This window comes from Falco peregrinus, chromosome 17 (genome assembly GCF_023634155.1).
Source record: "Falco peregrinus isolate bFalPer1 chromosome 17, bFalPer1.pri, whole genome shotgun sequence".
Lineage (NCBI taxonomy): Eukaryota > Metazoa > Chordata > Aves > Falconiformes > Falconidae > Falco > Falco peregrinus.
Window position 1 is genome coordinate 2400040 of NC_073737.1, and position 20610 is coordinate 2420649.

Genomic DNA, 20610 nt, shown 5'->3' on the forward strand with positions numbered 1-20610 from the left:
TGCTCCATCTTTTTTTTTTTTTAAAACTAGCCAGGCCCAGGAGACGGCAGATGAGGAAGTTAGATGGTTTTGACTCGTAACTTATTTTTAATTTCATATGCTTTCTTTCTGCTAGAGGTCACCTTCTCGCAAATAATACAGTTGCCTTGCATGAACATAATAACGGCAGCCTTTGATGGGGTGTTTTTCTACCTAGAGTTAAAACCCAGGGAATATGTTGCAGATAGGTGAGGCCTTAACTTTGCCTTAAATGTTGGATTCTGGCAGGATTTACCAATTACGAAGCTTGGGGTTAAGCTTTTTGAAGCGGCCCGTACGGAGAGGTGCGAGGCTGTTGCTTGGTGAAAGCAGCTTCTGTTTTGCGGGTGTGTGTGCGGTTTCCTGATAACTGAGGACTTTACATATGGGTCCTCCTACCTTAATTGCCAGTTCCTGGGAACTGGTGTGTTTTTCTCCTGCTTTTGCTGATATTTGCATGCAGTCCTGTTTTAATGCAACGTTACAGTGACAACTATCCCCACCAAATTAGGAGACAGCTTTGGTGCCTGTGTTTTCTGCGGATGCATATGGCATTTAGTCTGCATACGGTGGCTTTTTAAACATGCTGAGGGGTGTATTCAACTGCTCTGGCAGCACAGCTTTTCTTCTTTCGCTATTTGAGAGCATAATTTCGGTGGAAGTATGTTCCTGAGTGTATGCTCGTCTTGAGGCTTGGAACGAAAGCCTCCTGCTGAAAAGACTGTAATTCTTCCCCACCCCCTTCCCCTCTCCCCCGAAAAAAGAGACGTGTTGCTAACTTCTTCACTTCCATTTCCAGCTGTCCCATTTCCTCCCACGCAGCGGCTCACTCTGAAGGAGGTGTTTGAGGATGGGAAGCCTAGGCTTGACGTCTTGAAGAGCCACTTGGTAAAGGAAGGGCGCCTGGAAGAGGATGCGGCGCTGAAGATCATCAATGATGGGGCTGCCATCCTTAGACACGAGAAGACAATGATTGAAGTGGAGGCTCCAATCACAGGTCAGAGAGCTTTCTGCGGCTGGAGTCCTAAATAGTCCATCTAGGAAACACGAACCACTCAAAGGAGCAGGTTTGCTGCCGTGTTCCTTCCATCAGCAAGGTTTTTTAAATTGCCTGAGCTCTCAGAAGAGAGGATTTTGCTGGTGTAGGTTGAGTACATCTTTGCAGAAGCTCAGCGTAAAGCAGGGGTGGCTTGGGTCAGAGCACAGCCATGCGATGCTCCTTGTTGATGTCATGACCTTTCTTTTCTTAGCATGTAATTCTGTCCCTCTTCCGTGCTGTTCTTCCTCCCCTAGTGTGCGGTGACATTCATGGGCAGTTTTTTGACCTGATGAAGTTGTTTGAAGTTGGAGGATCACCCAATAACACCCGCTACCTCTTCCTGGGAGACTACGTGGACAGAGGCTACTTCAGTATAGAGGTGACAAATAAAGTTGAGCCTGGGGGTGCTGGTAGGAAACTAACCGAAAGTGTTGAACTAAGCTAGCAGATACAGATCTCTTATGCTGGATTTTACACTCTTGTTTTGCATGGAATGAAAATCGTGTTGTAGGTAACTCACAGTATGATTTTGGCAGAACAGCCATGTCCCAATGTCATGGTTGGGAATTGGATCCTCGCCCAGTGACAGCGAAACAGCAGTGGTGGGGTTAATGACTAAATTCTGGCTTCTGAACTCAAGTTTGAATATCACTTGTAGCTGTCAGTCAGGGAAACAAGAGGGAGAGTTGATTGTATGTTGCGGGCAACAGGATCCTACCAGGCAGTGGGAAGCAAATGTTTAAAAACTTACAGGATTCGGCTTTGCAGGGAAAAGAAGGCGCAACGCTACTGAGTCACTGCTTCCCTACCGTCCCCCTGAAAGCATCAACCTCGCAATTCCAGAGTCAGGGTCAGGAAAAAGGAGCAATAAATCACCGGGGCTGTTGTACATCTTGCTGTGACCCACCGGCTTAGTGCCAGGGCATTTAATTGTTTATCTAGCCATGCTGTGCCCGTGTGACAACCTGCCTTGTCACGATAACGCTGTCACCTTACAGACATCAGCCGAACATCTGGCGCTGTGTTAGGATTTTGCAGCTCTGTGGGATGTCACCGACCAAGGAGTGGGTAACACTGCGAGGTGTTGGTCTTAAAGGGCGAAGTAATCGATGGGTCCCTGTGGCCGCTGCTGCTTCGCTGAAGACCTGTGAGCGACAGAGCCGGCAGGATGAGAGAGCTGTCAGCAAATGCTGCAGACCCCAAGGGATTGCAGCTTTCTGGTTTCACAGAGGCAGAGCAGAGTGGAAAAGGGGTGTTTGTTCCGGTTGGAGATAAATGGAATGGATGCGGGGATGGAGAGGGAGGCATTTGGGGAAACGGAGGCACAAAAAGTGGCAAAACTACCCTGGAAAAACAGAGTAAGTGCTTTCCCTTCAAAGAGGGAGCGTGGATACCACAGCACAGGAATAGCTGAGCTGTTGGGTCTGCAGAGGAGTCTTTCTTGGTTAAATTTTGGGGAGGAACTCTCCTGGACAGCGAAGGCGGCGGTTAATGCAAGCATTTCTTTGAAGGATTCTGCAGAGGATTTAGGGGAGAGTACCGCTGACAGCTTGTGCTTTAGCAGCATTCTGGCTTACTTCCAGCCTTGCGCTTCGTGTGTTCCTAAATACTGACAGCGAGCCAAGGTGTGACGATGAGCAGTTTCCGGGGTAGCGGGGACGGATGCTGGAAAGGTGGGGTTGCAGCTGTTGGGATTTCTGGTGGTGCTGGCAGGAGGAGCCCTGTATAACCCCCTGGGGAGGAAGGGGAAGGACAGACATCTGACCGCTTGTTCTGATGGCTTGGCTTGCACAAATTGGGTTTGCAGTTGTGGATTTACCTGGAAAAGAGATTATATTCTAGCACAGCAGTTCTTTCTGAGACTAGATGTGGATTTGTTTTAGCGTTAACCAAGAAACCTTCAAAGGAGAGTTTTGGTACCCTGAGTCTACGCACAAATTTTACGGATCCTGGGTGGCAAAGTGCTTCTCCTGCTCTCTACTTTTACCCTGCGATTGATCCAACACGGAGATTTTACTCCCAGATCTGCAGAAGTGCGTGCCTGTGTTGGGCATCAGTGCCCTCGTCTCTCTGTGCTGTGATAGTATGGGAGAATTCCAGGGGCATGGATGGATGATGAGTCCACTTTGGAGAACGGAGGTAGTGGGAAGAGGCATTGTTGGTTTTTTTGGTTTTGTTTTTTGAGGCGAAAGGCCTGAAAATTACAGGTAAACTTCATCAGGTCTCTGTTGTGACCCAATACTCTGAGCCAGGGCCTGTGCCAGGCAGCCCGGTGTTTTCAGGCTCGAGAGCCTGGGGCACTCGGTCTCCGCCAGCTCTGAGCAAGAAGTTTTTATTCCATGCTGCTCTCAACTCTCCTCCTTCCCCTTGCCCCCCACATCTGCAGAGGGAAAGCCACGGCGCGCTCCGTTACCCCACAGAGCTAGCATTGATCTTTCACGAAGCAGGGTGGGCTTTGATTAGTACGTGCGGGGGCTGATCCAAATGTCACTGATAAAGCAGAATCTCAAAGGCTTGATTCTCTTGTTCCTATTGATGTGTGCCTCTTCTTTCCACCTACTGCAAAGTGCAGCCAATGTGTTTTAAGAAATTCCCACCTGGGTGTGCAGAAACGGGTTTCTATAGTGAAACAGGAGGTTTGCTGCTGGCGTGGAGGATCGCTACAAGCAAAGAGTTCATGGCGCTGAATGGTTGTCTTTGCATTATTTCTTTATTTTTGCAGACTACTGTAAAATGCAAAGCTGTAGCAGCTGGCCTCTGAAGTGCAGAGGTGGCTGATCTGTGAACATTTGGGGTTTGGAGTTTTGATTTGCTTTATCCCAGAGGCTCAGGTGATGGAGAGGCACGCAGGTTTCCCTGTGCTTTCACCACTGGGAAGGTGAGGAGCACCAGCATCATCAGACTTTCATGAATCACTGCACAAACTTGTGCATCCATGTGCTGGGTGGGGATATTATCGAGTGCCTGCCCAGAGCAGCTGATAATCATGACCTTTTAACTGAATGAAATAGGAGGTAATTGTATAATTGCATCCTGATGCAGGCAATCAGGAAACAAGATGCAAAACTGGGGGCCAAGGAGGTGTTAAGACAAACCCTGCTGCTTGTTAGCAGCCCAGATAACCCTTGTGAGCTTTCCCCATTGCTCTATTTGGTTGTCAAGGTAAAAGGAGCAGTTTGTGGCTCAGACAAAACCTTTAAAAAAAACCCCAAAAGCCTCTTGTTCATCAGCTCAGCTGGATGTCTTCAACAAATTATTTCTGGGCCTCTGGCTTAGGGAAATTCTCATTTAAAAACATTCGTTCCCAGTAAGTATAATGAGGCCATGAAGCGTGGTTTGGTTGGTTTTGTGTTGGTTTTTGGTTTTGGTTTTTTTAAAGAAAAGAGTTGGGGGGGGGCGGGGGGGAGAAGGGAGGGAAGCAACCGTGTGAAAGCTGAGAGGGCTGATGTCGAGTGGAAGAGGATGCTGCGACGCCTTTGCTTTCAGTCCGTGCCACAAAACCCGCTGCGACAGCAAGACGAACTGGCCACGGGCTGGGACGTGGCAGTGAAAGGGCTGACAGGCAGCACGGAAATCAGGCTGAACACCTCCGTCTGGGGCTGCTGGTGAGGTGGCATCCTGGTGAAGGGTTTTCTTGTCAGTCTGCACGGGGAAAGATGCTTCCTTCAAAGTGCTTTAAGCTTCTGAGTTAACATCTCCAAGCCCTTGCGCAAGAGAGGTCTGCCTGTGTTAGTCAACGAGAGGCCATCCTGGTCCGTGAAGCCAGAACACGAATAGAATTGTTTGGTTAAATGATAAAGTGAAACAGTTATTACGACCGAAAACAGGATCTATGGAAAGACTAGATTTATCAGTAAAAATGGTGTGGTGATGGCATGCACCTTTTCCAGGCTAGTTTTTCAAATCCAATTAAAATGGGACGCGATTGCTGCCTCATTACAGATTTGTATGTACGGTAAGCTCGCCAGGGTTGAATGCACTCTTTTATCCAGAATGCTGTTAAAGAGACCCAGTCGGTGTTGCGAGGTGTAGGTTCACGGGCCAAAGGCAGCACCGGGATGCAGGAATTCTGTTGCGCTGCCCCTTCCGTGCCCGCTCCAGGAAGAGCTGGCGGGCTCGGTGTTAAAACTTTTTCTCGTAAATGCTGCGTTTTGTCAAAGGTCCGAGAGGTTACGGTGCGGCGGGTTCGGCAGCAGCCCCTCCTGCGCTTGCGTTGGGGTTGCAGTTAGCGATTCCTCTTGCAGTTCTGCTGTGACTGCTGAGCTTTCCCCTTGTGAGTGAAAGGGGGGGGATCAAATGGGGGCGCAGGCCTCAGTGCTTGGCTTTGGGCTTCACGCTGATAGGCAGAATAAGGAGAGAAGTAGATTATTTAAGCCTAGTAAGCCGTAATGGTCTTGAAGTTGCTGCTAGGCTATTGTAAACACGCGGTAATCAATTCCTGGGCACAGTGCCTTGAAAGTCTGGGAAAGGGATCTGCACAGAACGCCAGGAAGCATCTGAGGCATGCGAGTGTAGAAACCTCCCTTGCTCCTCGTTCCAGCCCCTGCGGAGCTGGCGAGGGCTGCTGAACGCCCGTTACTCGCCGTTACCCCACTCGTACCTGGCAGCCCCCCTGCCCTTGTGAAATAGCCGCAAGCCACAGGGAACTGCAGCGATTCCAGAGGCCGCGTGCCCAGGAAGAATTGTGGTGTGGAATGAACTCCGTTCACTTGCCTTTCACTTTTCAAAGACTTTGAATGTGTTTTTAAATATCTCTTCTTGCAAGTCGCTGGCCTTCTACACATCCAAGATCCTCCTCGTTACTGGTGTGCATCTCTGCTTCCTTGCTTTGCCAGGGCTGGTTGCTTTCTCCAGTCCTTAGCAAGTCATTCGGTTCATTTAGAGTGGCTTTCACTTTTCAGTTCTCACGCTAGCCCAGAAGAGTGACATTTAGTTTGTGAACACAGGAGGTTAAAGCTTTAAATCACAGAATAAATTATAAATCGTTTGGTTGGGAGCATTCATCCTGTTAACAGAGGCAATAAAACGATCTTTTTGCTAGCCCTAACCTTGAATTACCTACCACTGGCCCTGATTCTGTTCAGTTTTAGAACTCGGAATTTGCAATCAAGTCTTTTCTCTGTGGGGTCAGGTTCTTAATTAGATGCAGACGGGTGCTTTACAGCTCCTTGGGGTTTTAGGGATCTCCCTGCATGCAGCTGGAATGACTAATGCAGAGCTTACCTTGCAGGTTCAGTGCTTAAATACTGTGGTATCTAAGGTGTCTGTACTGGAAACTAACTTGAAACTGGTTTATTTTGGTTCTGGAAGTTGTTTCCATGCCACAGCAGCTGGTTCCCAGAAATCTGTGCACCAGATCAGCAAAGTTTTAAGTGCAAAACTGCTGACAGACTTCATGGCTCACGTTCTCAAAGGGTGTGCTGTTTCTGTAGCATGTCAGCCTAAAGGGTAAGCTCTTATTAGAGACTTTAATCCAGATCTTCGAGCTTGCTGTCATTATGGGTTGTCCTTCCAGCACTCAAAATCAACAGGGGAAATGTGATAACATTTCCCCAAACTAGATACCAGCCGATTTAGCTGTCAGCTTGACAACCTATAGCGCAGAAGGGTAAGCACGCTTGCTTTCCAGCCCTTCCCTTCTTCACGTAGGGTTTTTTTGGAAAGACACCGTGAAATATTTCTGGGACTTGGGCAGAAATGATTGTTTCAGTTTGACTTTGCTCTGCGCCTCCTCAAAGATGATCTTCTTACAGGTGTTGCTGCTCAGATAGGGGATGTGGAAAGCCCTCTTCAAAGCCAGAAGGCTTTACTAAGCTTATTTTTTTGGCTGGGCTTTTCCTGTTTTGAACTTGAACTTCACATGACTGTAGCGTAAGCAGAAAAACGGGGCGGGGGAAGTCAGTGGGGAAGATCAAGTTTAATTTTTTCTGATGTTTAATGTACTTGATAAAATGGCTAGCAAGATGGTTGTCTGTTGTACTTGCCGGTCTCTGGTTTTGATTGCAGCGGGACATCTGGAGCGCACATCTCGCCGCGCAGCTGGTTTTGCTTTGCTGCTCTGAAAATGGGTGCTTTTTTGCTTCGGTTTCTGCTGGAAGGAAAAGCTGCCCCCACCCAGCCCAGAGCCGGTTTCAGTTGAATGCGATCTCATTTGTCACTTCTCCAACTCAGGCCTAATATAGAGAAATGCTCGGTGTGGCTTTCCCCCACTTGGCCAAGATAAGATCTACTGCCGATTATGGAGCTGGGTTTCTATCAGGGTTCCACTTTGAATTCAGCTTGTTGGGTGTCTTCCCAGAAACACTTAGTGAAGTCTACAGATGATTAGTGCCCTATAAAAGGTTTTTATTACATGCCATCTCCTCCTTCCCTTTCTTGCAGTGCGTGCTGTATTTATGGAGTTTAAAGATAAATCATCCCAAAACATTGTTCCTCCTTCGAGGGAACCATGAGTGCAGGCACCTCACAGAATACTTCACCTTTAAGCAGGAATGTAAGTATCAGCAGCATAAGAAGGATTTAAATATATTAACGTGCTGTGGCCAGGTGTGGGTCTTAATTTTTGTGCCTGCTAGGAGTGATACTGGTTAGCTCTGGAGCTGTAAAAACCTACTGTCTTTTTTTTTTTTTCCTTTGTATGTAGCTCATCTATTTCAGCTCCTGCTAAAAAAAAAAAAAAGAAAAACACCCCAAAAACCACAAAACCAAAAAATACCACCAAAAAACCCCAGATATATAAGTCCTGTGAAGTACTGAGCGCATGTAGATGTGGCCCTCTGGTTAGGAAGGGTGAGCATGGATGGAAGAAACGCAAACGCATCTTCCCTGTCTCGCTGATGAGCCCGTTGCACGCACCCACCCCTCCCTGACTTTCAGACCCAGCAACATATAATTACTGCCAAATGACTTTCAGCTCCAGATTGTGCAGCTGGGATCAGTGATTACAATTGGAAACAAATAAAGGATTTGTTCCTCAGCGTTTGCACTAGGGAGAATCATTACCTTTAAGATAATTTCTTTTTTTTTTTTTTTTTTTTTTGTTGAGTTAAAGATGGTTTTGTGCAGCGTTTCCATATTTTTAAACCAAGGATGGTGAAAGGTCGGGGAATGACCGCTCTCCCCAGAGGGTGACGGTCACTCCTCGGAGCAATAAAAAAGGTATCCATCAGCAGCATGCAGCGCTCTGTTAGGGGATAGTTGCTCAGGGACCCGACCTCAAGAAATAGTTACAGGCAAGACACAAGTCCAACCTGTAGTCCTTCAGCTCTGGATGCTGTTGAACCGGGGTAAGGCTGATAGGTACCTGGGATAATGACATCTGTTTACTCAGAAGTGAGTTGGAAAACACCAGCCAGTGCTCTGCTGGATACTGTAGTCATCAGGTGGTGGTAGAAGAGCTCCTGTTGAGCTGGGCTCAATCTGAACCTGAGAGCCAGAGGTGATGGGTTTTTTCCCCTCTGGAAAAAGAAGATACTGCCTTTCCACTTCCTGTATCGTAGCCTGCAGCTGAAAAAAACCTGTTAGTATCTCTGAAACAAAGTTGGAGGAAAGGTAAACTTTCCATCCATGTGCTTTTTTTTTTTTTGCTTTAGGCAGAGGCAGGTTTTATAGCAGTAATGCAGCTTTCTGGAAGGCTGCGTTACATTACATACGTTACATTAATGGCTACATTAACATATCGCTGCCCTGCGAAGGGGCTGCGGATGCAAGCAGACGTGCTTGGCATGCGGTGGTCTCTGCTCCTGCTCTCTGGTCTAACGGGAAGCGTTGAGGAATATTTCTGAGCATACTTGGAGGCTTGCTGTAAAAGCTAAGCTGCTTTTGGAAAGGCCACGGTATCTCTGTTTAACATATTGAAACATCCTCCTCGCCTCTGTTAAGATGGGGCATCCAGCGGAGATTGCGATCACTGGTAGCCCTGAGAAGGTCCTGTGTGAAGATTCATTTCGCTGCAGGCATCTCGGTCAAATTCTGACTCAAAGCACTCAGCGTCCAGCTGAAAAGGCAGTTCCTATCTTAAATGATTGTGCAATATTGCTGTGCCAAATTAAACAGCTGCTGCATTTCCTAGTGTATAATGTGCCTAGCAGCTGAGGCTGGTAAGACTCTCTGGAGTCCAGAGGTGCGGTATGAACGCAGGAGAGTGATGGGCTGGCTTTATTCCTGTTGCAGGTTCTCTATTGCAGTGGCAAGCACCTAGCCTCTTTGCTATGTTAATCTTACTGCAGGTGTTCTAGAAAATAGCTTGAAGGGAGATTAATATTCTTGGCCATGTCCAGATTACTGTGAAGCCTTTTTGTCTTCCCGTCCCACAAGCATCGTCTTAAGTCAGCATTTCCAGTTGTAACGGTGCAAAGTTGAAATTGGTGGGCCATGGATGTAGAGTTTCCATAACAGCTTAGGAGCTGGGTGCCTTGAACTTCCCTATCAGCACTTTGGCTGATCAAAGCTTTGCTTAATGCTTCTTACACCAAGTAGGTTTGGATGCATGACTCCCCGTTTTAAAAAAAAAAAAAAAAAAAAGAAGAATACTAAAAAAGCTCCTCTTAACATCCTGAGCAGTCTTTGTTGTGTAAATGAGTAAATTAATTCAGTTCTTCCCTCTTTTCCTCCCCCTGCCCCCATCTTTCCAGGTCGAATCAAGTATTCGGAGCGAGTGTATGATGCGTGCATGGATACATTTGACTGTCTTCCTCTTGCTGCCCTCTTAAACCAGCAATTCCTGTGTGTTCACGGAGGACTGTCTCCAGAAATCACGTGTCTAGACGACATTAGGAAAGTAAGTAATCTCCGTGGTCTTTTCACGTAGCTTACAATTAATCATGTCGTTAATGGCTTGCTTGATGCCTGCACGGGGTTCCAGGGTGAGGCTCCTGTGCTCCGCGTGTCCACACCGTAGGTGTGTGTACGCTGCTGCAGCTTTCACCAGCGTTGTCCTGATTTTCTGTACCTTTTTCAGTTAGACAGGTTTAAGGAACCTCCAGCCTTTGGTCCAATGTGTGACCTGCTCTGGTCCGATCCATCAGAGGATTACGGCAATGAAAAAACACTGGAGCATTTCGCCCACAACACTGTTCGAGGCTGCTCCTATTTCTACAGGTATAGTGGTGTTTCAGGGGGCTGTGATGGAGCAGAGCTTCTTGTCTCCCCTTGCGCTAAGGTGTGGGGGGAGATTCTTCACGTTGCGCTCTGTGGGACTTTACAGTGTCCCTGGCTCTGAAAAACAAGTCTTCACTTGGCTCTAATGCACAAAAGCTTGTTTGTTTTTTCTTGTCCTGTAATGTTGAGCTCTCTTTGGATACGTTGCTTTATGAAATTGTGGTATCAGACAGCAGAGATGCTTCTTTTAGCTGGCAGGGTGCCTTTTGAGTGGTTTTCAGGCATTGGACAGTACCAGAAGCTCTAGGAAATAATCTTTTCCTGTCTCAAAGAGAAGCATTTGTGCTAACAGACCACTTGTAGCCCGGCTGGTAGGGAAGATTTGGCACCAGAGGTCTGTTTAACAGAATGCTTTGCAATTAATTTTGGAATGATGTAATATATACTGGCCTTGTTTGGGGATGCTGGACACAAACCAAATGGGTGCTGCAAGTGGCTGGTTCCTGAAACCAAGACCGTGCATGCTGTCTGTTCTCCTTTGCTCTGTCCTGATGTACGCTTGCTTTTTGTTTTCCAGTTATCCTGCAGTTTGTGAATTTTTGCAGAACAATAGTTTGTTATCTGTAATCCGAGCTCACGAAGCCCAGGACGCTGGGTAAGTGCTGCAGCCTGGCAGCTGAGCAGGCTCCGTCTGTGTTCCTGCTATCCTTAGCAAGACGGGTGTGTTGAACACTTGACCTGTTTTTCAGGTACCGAATGTACAGGAAGAGCCAGACAACAGGCTTTCCTTCATTAATCACGATCTTCTCTGCACCAAATTACCTAGATGTCTATAACAACAAGGGTAAGGCTGGCAAGGCCAGGGCTCTGCTGCTGTTTGGATATCAGCGCTGTCTTCGCGTGCTTAGGAAATCCCTCTCCATCTTCCCTTGCCCACTCTGCCCTCTCCTCGAGCTGCATTCTCACGCATGAAATGAAAAAGAGCTTTGTGTGCTAAACTGATGGCAGCTGGGGAGCTGGGAGAGGCTGGGTTCTCTGACTTGGGAGACTTAATGTATTACTCTGGCAATTAGCTGTCAAGTTATAAAGCCTAGAATAATGCCTTCATTTCCAGCCACGTGACAGCTGAGCACTATTGATGAATGCTGCTGTTAAAAAAAAAAAAAAGCTGCAAGTATAGGCAAGCTTTTAATTTCCCTGTGCCCCTAAAACCATAGGAGTATGATGGGGAACTTTCCTCGGCTGTGGGGGATATTTTTTTTTTTTTTTTTTTTTTACCCCTCACTTTGGGTCTCGGCTCTGTGTTCATCGCTTCTGATTTGGATAAATTTTAACGGCTTTGTTCAATTGACCTTCACTGTTAACAAGCTTTAGTGAAACAACGTAATGGGTAAACTGAAAAAATACTGCTTAAGCCTTCTCATTTTTGGAGAGCTCATAGTTTGATTCTGCATGAGTGCAACCCCTTGTTGGTGACGAGGCCTCATTAGCGCGGGTACAACTCCCAGAAATTGATAGCACCTATGGACGTGTCATCTTCTCTTTTTCTTTCCTAGCTGCTGTACTGAAATATGAAAACAATGTCATGAACATCAGGCAGTTCAACTGTTCCCCTCATCCGTACTGGCTTCCAAACTTCATGGATGTCTTCACATGGTCTTTGCCTTTTGTAGGGGAGAAGGGTAAGAGATATTTGGATTTCTGTTACGGGTTGCCCAGTGGCTGGTCACAGTACCCTGTGTGTTAGAAACCTGTCCCACAGGCTATTAAATGTGTTGGGAGAGTGTTGTAACTCATTAACACCAGGTAAAAGCAGTTCAGGTTCAAGGAGATCTGCGTATTCGTATTACTGGGTAAAGTTTTTTTGAAAACAATTGTGGATACTTCTTTTAGAAAGCTGTTACCCATAAAACGATCCTTTCTTGCTGCTTCTGCATTGCTGATGGAGCTGATCATGGGTGGTGTAGCCCCACCTCAGAATCTGGAGACATTTCTCTTGCTCTGGGTTTGCGACAGAGGAATTAAATTCTCCTGTTGGCTTGTGGCCCACCCAAAAGGGAAGCATTCACTTCAGTTTAAAGTCTTACTTCCTTCTGAAGGAGGCGAGGCAGCTTAAAATATGGCCAAGGCTTTGCCACAGCTTTTCAGCAAAAGGTTTTTTACATCTCCTGGTGAGTTGAAATTCCACCCCAGTGTTGTATGTTCGGAGTGTGGCATCAAGGTCTGAAGTGCCAAAGGGGTTTTTTGACTTTGAGGAACCAAAGGTTGAATTTCTCCCCGGATTTGACGTTCTCGGAGCCAGGTGGCCTCTGGTGTGGGTCAGGGTGGGGAGGTGGGACCTTCAGCAAGCTCAGGCTGTTCTGCCTGAATGTTGGCACCCCACTCCCCACGTCTGTTTCATCTGTGATGTGCTTGGACTGCATCCACCTCCTTGGCAGAAGGTGTAAAATATGTCGTCTGCTCTGGGTACTGCTGTGAGGTACCAGCAGTATGCAGCTAAAATTGTCTTTGGGCTTCCACTTCCAGAGTATAAATGACCTTGAAATCGTTTGCTTGTCCAGCTCGTCCTCCAAATACCTCTGCCTGCCAAGTGTGTGCACCAGGCCTCTCTAATCTTCCTGTCTGTACTTCTTACAGTCACAGAAATGCTCGTTAACATCCTCAACATATGCTCCGATGATGAGTTGATTTCAGATGGTGATGAGACATTGGAAGGTAAAAAAAAGCTGTTACGACCGAGCTGGTAACAGTTGGGAGGGAGGGGGGGGGTGGTGAAGGTGGGGAAGGTGTGTGATGCTAGCTCCAGAGTGATCAGCACTTGATTTATAGCTGGATGCCCAGCCCGGGGTCTCCAGTTCCTTTTTGGCCAACCCCTTGTGCAGTTGTGGGTAGGAAACATGGTTGCTTTTTTGGATTTTCTTTTCCTTTTTTTTTTTTTTTCTTTTTTTTTTCTCCCCCTTTGCTATTCAGTCACAGAGAAATTAAATTACATTCACTGCGACAGACGCTTCTTGCCAGCTACTCTGGAGAATGGTTTCCTGCTCCTTACAGAGACTGCTTCCCAAATGGTTATTTCCGCCCCCCCCCCCCCCCAGTTCAGAATTTTTCTGCACCAAAATGCCTACCCAGTTCTTCTCATCTGTTGCAGTGAACTCCTCTGTAAGGTGGCTTCTCATGTCACACATCCCCCCCCCCCCCGCCCCCAAAAAAAAAAAAAAAAAAAAAAGCAGAATGCGTTTTTTGGCCCTGGTTTTAAGCTATGCACAAAAGGGACGAAAGAATTGCTGAGCTGATCTGCAGTTTCTATACGGGGGGGGGGGGGGGGAATCACCTGAGAGCGAGCCGGTGTGACCTAGAGGCAGCTCGGGGGCAGCCGTGGGGCATGCAGCGAGAAGTGGGGCTCTGAGCATGCGTGGGGGGGTCCGGGGGGGCTGCCTGCCTGCGCAGATCAGCGTAGGGTGGAGGACAGTCAGTCACCGTTGCGGCACAACAAGGTGCCGCTGCTTCGGTCAACAGGTTGAGACTTTAACCCGCTTCTCCCATTGCATTTCGTTTTTGGTTGGTTTTTTTTTTTTTTTTTTTTCTTTCTCCCTCCCATGAAAATTAAATTTGTTTCTTCTATCTCTGTCTTCATCTACTTGTTTCTTGGTGTCTCCTCTCCCTGAAGATCACTACATTTCAAGCTATCAGAAAGGTACCCAGCTAGAATTTGCTACAAGCTTAATTTTCACTGCCTGTGCCACCAGATTTCCTTGGAGTGGATTTGAATAGCTGACTAGTTGGGCAGTCTCTTCATCCCCTTTCAGTTTTAACATAAGCGCCATGTGTTTTTTAACCCTTCTGCGTTCCTCCAGGAACTTGAGAAACGGGGTCACGTTTCTATCTGACTTTTGAATGCAGCCACTTAGTGCATGGCTGAGCCATCGGTGCATGTTAGACCTCCGGTTTGGCTTGTACTGTCCTAATGTGTAGTTGGGCCATGTGAGGAATCTCAGCTGAGAGGAGATGTATTTGTTACCTCTTTGATTTTGATTTTTGTTTGTTTTCAGTTACCCTCCATGCTTTTTTCTCTCACGTTCGGTCTGTATAGCGGAAGGGGAGTTCACGTATCTCACTTTGTGTTTGTGTGGGGTCAAAGCAGAGTTGCAAGGCTCCGGCCAGCCGTTCACTGTGCGTGTTGGATGCCAAAGCTGATGCTTGCGTGACACTCCTCCCCGCGGCGAGCACAGCCCGGTGTTCTGCAGTGTTCATCAGCAGTCAGATTCGTCAGTGTTCTGCCTTGCAAAACTGTGTCTACATGGCTGAGTCATTTGTGTTACATCCTGTGTAGTGTGATCAAACCTGGTGAGCTTCGAACAAGACCTACCCGATCCGTTTCTTTTGGTGGTTCTACTCTCTTTAGACCTTTAAGCCCGTGTGTCATCTCGTTGGTGTTGCCCTTCTCACTGCCATCCTGACCGCCATCCTCTCAGCACTGTTTCTCTCAAGAGTGTAGCTGTGAATCTGTAAATCATGATTTCTTTTCCTGGAGTCAGGCAGGTGCTTCATATTGACATTACTTGTGCCTGGAAAGCAGGAAACCTTAAACATGCTGGCGTCTGTGGTTTTTTTTCTCTCCCTAAGGTGGGACAACAGTCCGTAAAGAGATCATCAGGAATAAGATTAGAGCCATTGGGAAGATGGCACGTGTCTTCTCCGTTCTTCGGTAAGGAAGCAGCGTACGGTTTGGGGTCTTGAGTTTCATTTGGGGTCTGGCTGATGAAGGTAAATTTGGTGCTGTATATAGGGCTACAGCTTGATACGTCCTCGCTAGGTAAAGAGGCGGTGGCCAGGGTGCACCAGGCAGGCAGAGTCCCGCTGGGGAACAGGAGTCTTACAAAACTTGCTCCAGAGGCTCGAGGTGGTGCTTTCTGTGTGCTTGGCCGTCTTCAGAAACCTTCATCTCGAGCCCTGGCCCCTTTGCCAGCAGAAATGCTGCTGCTGAGGTATATTGAGCCCTTTCGGGATGCATTTGCTGGTGCCGCGGCTCTGATGCGTCGTGGCTGAGTAAGCAGAGCTCCTGTGTTTAGGAGGCAGGGCTGTGCTCGGCGCCCGGCAGGTCGGCTGCGTGCTGCCTGCGGTCAGCACAGGGCAGGCGGCCGGTGTTCATGCCGCTAACAGTCCGGCGTGGACCTAAATGACCATTGCGTTAATCTCTCGGTAACTAATTGTGTTGCCTCTTCTTTGCAGGGAGGAGAGCGAGAGCGTGCTGACTCTCAAGGGCCTGACTCCCACAGGTACACTGCCCCTGGGGGTGCTCTCAGGGGGGAGGCAGACCTTACAGACCGGTGAGTATGGATGGTCCTGTCCTCTGCTCTTCTATACCTGGTCCTCAGCTCCCCCAAAAACCATTCAGTCGGTCCCCACAGGCGTACTTCAGGGTGCCAGGGGGACCCGAGAGATGGTTCAGGCTCGCAGGGAGGAAGGATTCAGAAATAGGAGAAAGCAGAAATGTAGGTGGGGATGTGGAGAGCCTTCCAAGATGTCCCCGTATAGCCTCGAGGAGGGGAACACGAGGAAAAAAAAAAAAAAGACAACAAACAGCACCCTTGCCTAAAGCATGTGTATTGCTTTATTGTATGTTTCTGCAATGCTTTTTATCGTTTATTTCCCTGTAACTCTGCATGATGAGCATCCTCTGCTTCACCTACCTGCTGCTGTGTGCTAGCATAACGGTAAACACGCCTGCTTGCTTGTTCTTCGTTAAACAAAACCCTTCCAATTCTGACCCTGTGAATCCCAAACAGGAAGCTTAGGTTTGGGTGAAGGAGGGACACGCAGGTTTGGGTGAAGGAGGGACATTCTTCCAGGCCTGTATGTTTCATATTAAGACTTCTCTCGGCCCCCTGGTTTTGATCTGGGTTTGGAGGTTTCTTTTCTGTGCTTGCTGGCAGATACTTTGCTCCCTCCCTCAGCAGCCAACTGGTCCGTCTTATTAGTGTGCTGAGAGCAGGGCTGAGCTAGCGATCTGTGTGCTTGAAACTCGCAGGGCAGGGAGATTGGCTGATGGTCAGGGAATGAGTTATCATAGTAACATGTGTCCCCAGAGGGAATCCTGTAATCTAGTGTTTTAATCCTTTCCTGACGCCAGCCTTTGAATGCTGGCATCTCACCAGCCTGCTTTCCCCTTCCTATCAGCGCTGGGTAATTTCCTGCAGGCTCAGAAGAGGGCATGTTCTGGGGTTGCCTTGCCTTGATTAAATAGTTCACAAGTGAGAAACGTGTAAATATTGCTGCCCGCTCCTTGCAGGGGGGAGCGTGTGCAGTGTCGCTCCCGAACCCATGGGTTTCTCTGCACGTAGAGGAGTAGGAATACTTTTTTTATTTATTTATTTCCTTTTTTTTTTATAGCAACCATAATGGTTTCTGTCACCCCAGTTCTGCTGCAGGCATGGGAACAGAGCCTGAGTGGGAAGGTGGCTGGTACAGCTCGGCTCGAGCAGCCGGCTCGCTCACGGTGCCGCAGCTCTGCCCCTCTAGCTGACGGCGTGGGGAGCGGGCTGTGCTGCACCTTCCCCTCTCCAGGGGCTTCCCCCGAGGGGCTACCAGCCAGCTCCCCCCAGTAAAGAAGCCGAGATTTGTTTGGCTCCCTGAGACAGGACAAACAAGCCGGACCTTTGCTGCCGCCTCCTCCCGTGACCGCAGGCTTCCCACCCCCCTGCCCCTGGCACCCCCGTGCTCCCCTCGGCCGCACCCCCGCTTTTCGTGCCCTTCTCACGCTCCTTTCCCTGTCGTGCCCCCTTCTCTCACCCCTTCCCGTTTTGCACGTCCCGTCGCACCACGCCGTCTGCTCGCAGCAGCCTCCTGGCGAACATACAGGCTCTCCCTCAGCAGCCGTGCTGGGAGCCGCTCTGCTCGGCGGGGAGAAGAGGGGCTGCCCCCCTTTTGGGGTCCCCTGCACCCTGAAAGAGGAGACAGAGGGCCGCAGGTAGCGGTGGCGGGGCCTCTTCCCTCCCTGAGCCTCCTGCCAACCTTTGGCAGCACGGCTTGGCAAAATCAGCTGAAGAAAGTCACCGAATCTGGAGCAAAGATGTTCAGCCACAACTCCATTCCTTCTCCGTGGCCTTTGTATTGTGTCCAAAGCGGGGGGGGGGGGGGGGGGGAAGGCATTTTGAGGCTGAAAGCAGGGGATCTGTTCTAGGGAAGGGCCTCCTCCCAGATGTTGAGGCAGGGACTACCAAAACTTGGCCAGCTGCTGCAGCAGATTTAGGAAGGGGGACGCTGCTCAGCTTTATGGTGCCTTGTTGCTTGGTAACGCTTTTAGGAGGTGGAGCTGAAGCCAAACTGGATTTGAAGCCTCAGCCTATATATTTTTATTTTTATTTCTTAGAATTCAAGGCATTGGGAGTGGAGCAGCCTAGTATCTGCTGCTACCTGCCCTCGCCCAGAGAGCAAACTGCCTGCCCCTCCGTTCCCCCCCTGCTCCAAAATGTCATCACACCCCTCAGGGTCACTTCCCTTGCTTGACTCTGGTGGTTGAGGCTTTGCCTGGGGTGAATTCCACACAATTTACCTTCTGGAGGTGGCCAGGGTACCCTAGAACCCCCGAACTGGGAGCCAAAGGGGCCGTACGTGCGGGTGGAGACCCATGGCTCGGTCTGAGACTGTCACCGTCCTTGCCGTGGGGTGCCTGCGTGCCCGAGCCCTCCGGTGCATGCAGCAGAAAGCCGTCTCTGCTTCTCTCTTTCTTTCCATCGGATCGATCTGTGTGATGAGTCCAGCGAAACATGAGGAAAGGAGACTTCCCCGTGTCAGCGCTCAGCAGACGCGAAGCCCGAGGGAGTCCCCTTTCAGCCTTCCTCTCAAGCTCCTGTCACCTTTCCCTCCCCCCCCCCCTCCCCTTCTTGCCCGCTGTTTTGATTGATTACGGTTGTCTCCACTGGGGCTGGGAGGCTGTGGGCTCTGCGTTCGCAGCGATGATGTTAGATCACTCACTGTCACTCTTTTTTTTTCTTTTTTTTTTTCTGTCTTCATTTTTGCATGCCACTGTTCTTCTGTATTGCAGCCACAGTAGAAGCGGTAGAGGCACGGGAAGGTATGGCTAGAATCCGGCGAGAGACTCAAATCATCTCTGTGTGTTCGTGCGCTAATTTTAAAGAGCTTTATTGGCCTTATGGAAGCTTTTTACTCTTGCATCACCAGAAGTGGGGGAGGATGGGCCCCTGCTGGGAACCAAAAAAATACAGTGGGCTGGTTCAAGTCTTATTTTAGCCTTAACGAGGCTATGGCTGAGTGCAAGACCTTCATTCTGAGAGCGCCCCGTCTCCGGGGCGGTTTGTGCTCTGGTGTCTCAAGACCTTGGTGTTGGGGTCTTGCGATCTGATCTGGGATGCCACGTGGCCGAGTTCATCCCCTGGGTAACTCAGTCCAGTGAAGGCTGCCAGCACGCTTGGTCAAAACCATCTAGGAAGTCGCGGATTGCGTGGCTCTGATGTAATCCTTGCCTTCCCCACAGGTGGGCCGAGGTGGTCCTGGTGCAGAGAAGCAATTTTCTCCCCGTAGTTTGTGTAGAAATGACAGATTTCTGAGGTTACTGGCTGGGAAGCTTTTCTCCTCGATGGCTCCATTCAACTCCTGATGAATGGGGCTGTACGTTTGTGTAGAGAACGTTTTGATTACCAAGGGAAGTTTGTTTGTAAACCAGCCAAGTCCTGGTAAAAAGATTTGGCACAAACGCCCCCCCCTTTTTTTTTTTCCTTGTCTTTTTTTTTTTTTCCCCCTTAAATTATCTGTAGTACAAAAAAGTTAAACATTCGCTCTGTATCATCACCGCAAGGATGATGTACTCGGCCTCGTAGTGATGAAACACTGTCCTTGGTGGGATTTCATCACTCCTGAGACTGCCTGTGTGTCTCCTGGTCATGCAAGAAGCCGTTGCGTTTGTGATCCAAGGACTAGCCGTTTCCCTCTCCTGGCGTTGCAGTCTGTGGTTTGTGTTGGAGTTAAAAGCCTTGTGGTGGTGTCTTTGTCGTGTTGGTTTGGTTTTGCCTTCTTTTTTTTTTTTTTTTAATTATTATTACTATTTTTATTTTATTTTTAGTTTCGTGTTTTTCAGCTTTGAAAGTTTCCTGAGATTTCCCTGTTGGGGGGGTGGGGGAACACGACACTGAGCACTTGTCTGGTCTGCGCGTTCCTGCTGCTAAACCGTGTTCAAAGGGGAACCGTTAGGGAGCAGAGCAGGTCGCTGCGGTCGGGATCCTAGACTTTGCCACCAGGACCTGGCGCAGTTCAACTCCCCAGCTACACTGTGGTACCCACATGAGCTGGCGATGCCGAACCCCCTCCCCCGCAGACCCATCTCGGGCTTCCCGTAGCCAGACACGTGCTTTCTGTCGCCCCGACTCTGTCCTGTACGTGTCTGGTGTGTGCTAAGGGGCTCCTGCCCGGGGGTCCGCGGCTCGGCCTGACTCTTTTCTTTCTCGGCCCTTCTCTCTGCAGCCATTCGTGGATTTTCGCCGCAGCACAAGATCCGCAGCTTCGAGGAAGCCCGAGGGCTGGATCGCATTAACGAACGCATGCCGCCGCGCAAGGATTCAATGCACTCAGACGGGCCGGTGAACTTGGTAACCTCAACAAACTCTGCAGACAAGAACGGCACGGGGAAGAAAGCCCAGTAACGGTCCGAGCGCCCAATCTGCACCACTAAAGGATCCAAAACTTAATGAATTTTATTTATTTATTATTGGGGTGGGGTGGGGGCAGGGGAGAAACCAACTTCACCTGGAGGCACGTTCATAATCCAGTTTGCATCCATTCTGTAAGAAAGGTGACCATTTTGTAATTTTTTTATTTATGTTCAATATATAAAAGAAGTCCATCTTTTTTTAATTTAGAAACCAATCTAACTGCTAGCGCATATATGAAGTGTTGTGCTGTACAGCTGACCTCTCCTCCGCGAGAGCCAAACCTCTGCGGGGGGATTAAAAGAAACAAAACCAGTTCCAGGCAACTTGGGTCGTTGACTTTGGTACAATTCTAAGTTAGCCTGTGCTTTCAAAAGCAGGTCCTTTCGTTGAAGATGGGGTTGGGTTGGTTTTTCTTTTCACGACTGTCTTCTTCCCAGAGTTTGCTGTTGGTTTTTCTTCGTCTTCTTGCCTCCCCGCATCTGCTGCTTTAGCAACCGATTCCGTGGAAGGCACGTTGCGTGGTGCAGCTGGCCGGGATCCGTCCCTCTTCCAAGGTGACATCCAGATATTCGCAATGAGCTCGAAAGGACTCCAGTGTGTTATACCAATCACGGCACCTTTTCCTTCTGTAGTTTTTATTCCAGCGGAGCCCCGAGCAAAAAAAATAGCCCTTTAATAAGGACGGGAAAGGGGGGTGGGGAAGCGCTGCCCCTTGTCGTGGCTCTTCCCGAAGCTTCGGCCGTTCAGACTTGCTGCAGCCAGCTGGACGCCGGGGCTGCCCGTGCAGCA

At 48.9% G+C, this 20610-nt stretch overlaps 1 protein-coding gene across 6 annotated transcripts in view; it reads left to right on the forward strand.

Moving 5' to 3' along the window:
* The window catches only part of PPP3CC (protein phosphatase 3 catalytic subunit gamma), a 36084-nt gene extending 15949 nt beyond the window's left edge, over positions 1-20135 (forward strand). The window contains exons 1-15 of one of the 6 annotated variants that reach the window (XM_055820168.1): positions 108-227; positions 818-1015; positions 1312-1436; positions 7439-7550; positions 9691-9836; positions 10017-10156; positions 10734-10811; positions 10906-11000; positions 11713-11838; positions 12794-12871; positions 13824-13850; positions 14780-14861; positions 15386-15483; positions 18201-18230; positions 19634-20135. In XM_055820168.1, the coding sequence (XP_055676143.1) occupies positions 215-227; positions 818-1015; positions 1312-1436; positions 7439-7550; positions 9691-9836; positions 10017-10156; positions 10734-10811; positions 10906-11000; positions 11713-11838; positions 12794-12871; positions 13824-13850; positions 14780-14861; positions 15386-15483; positions 18201-18230; positions 19634-19812 (1527 nt within the window). In that variant the 5' untranslated portion in view covers positions 108-214 and the 3' untranslated portion in view covers positions 19813-20135. Of the gene's footprint in view, positions 1-107; positions 228-610; positions 742-817; positions 1016-1311; positions 1437-7438; positions 7551-9690; positions 9837-10016; positions 10157-10733; positions 10812-10905; positions 11001-11712; positions 11839-12793; positions 12872-13823; positions 13851-14779; positions 14862-15385; positions 15484-18200; positions 18231-19633 lie in introns of those variants that run through there. The other 5 variants (XM_055820171.1, XM_055820165.1, XM_055820167.1 and 2 more) reach the window with 5 other exon arrangements.
* The last annotated feature ends 475 nt before the right edge of the window (positions 20136-20610 follow it).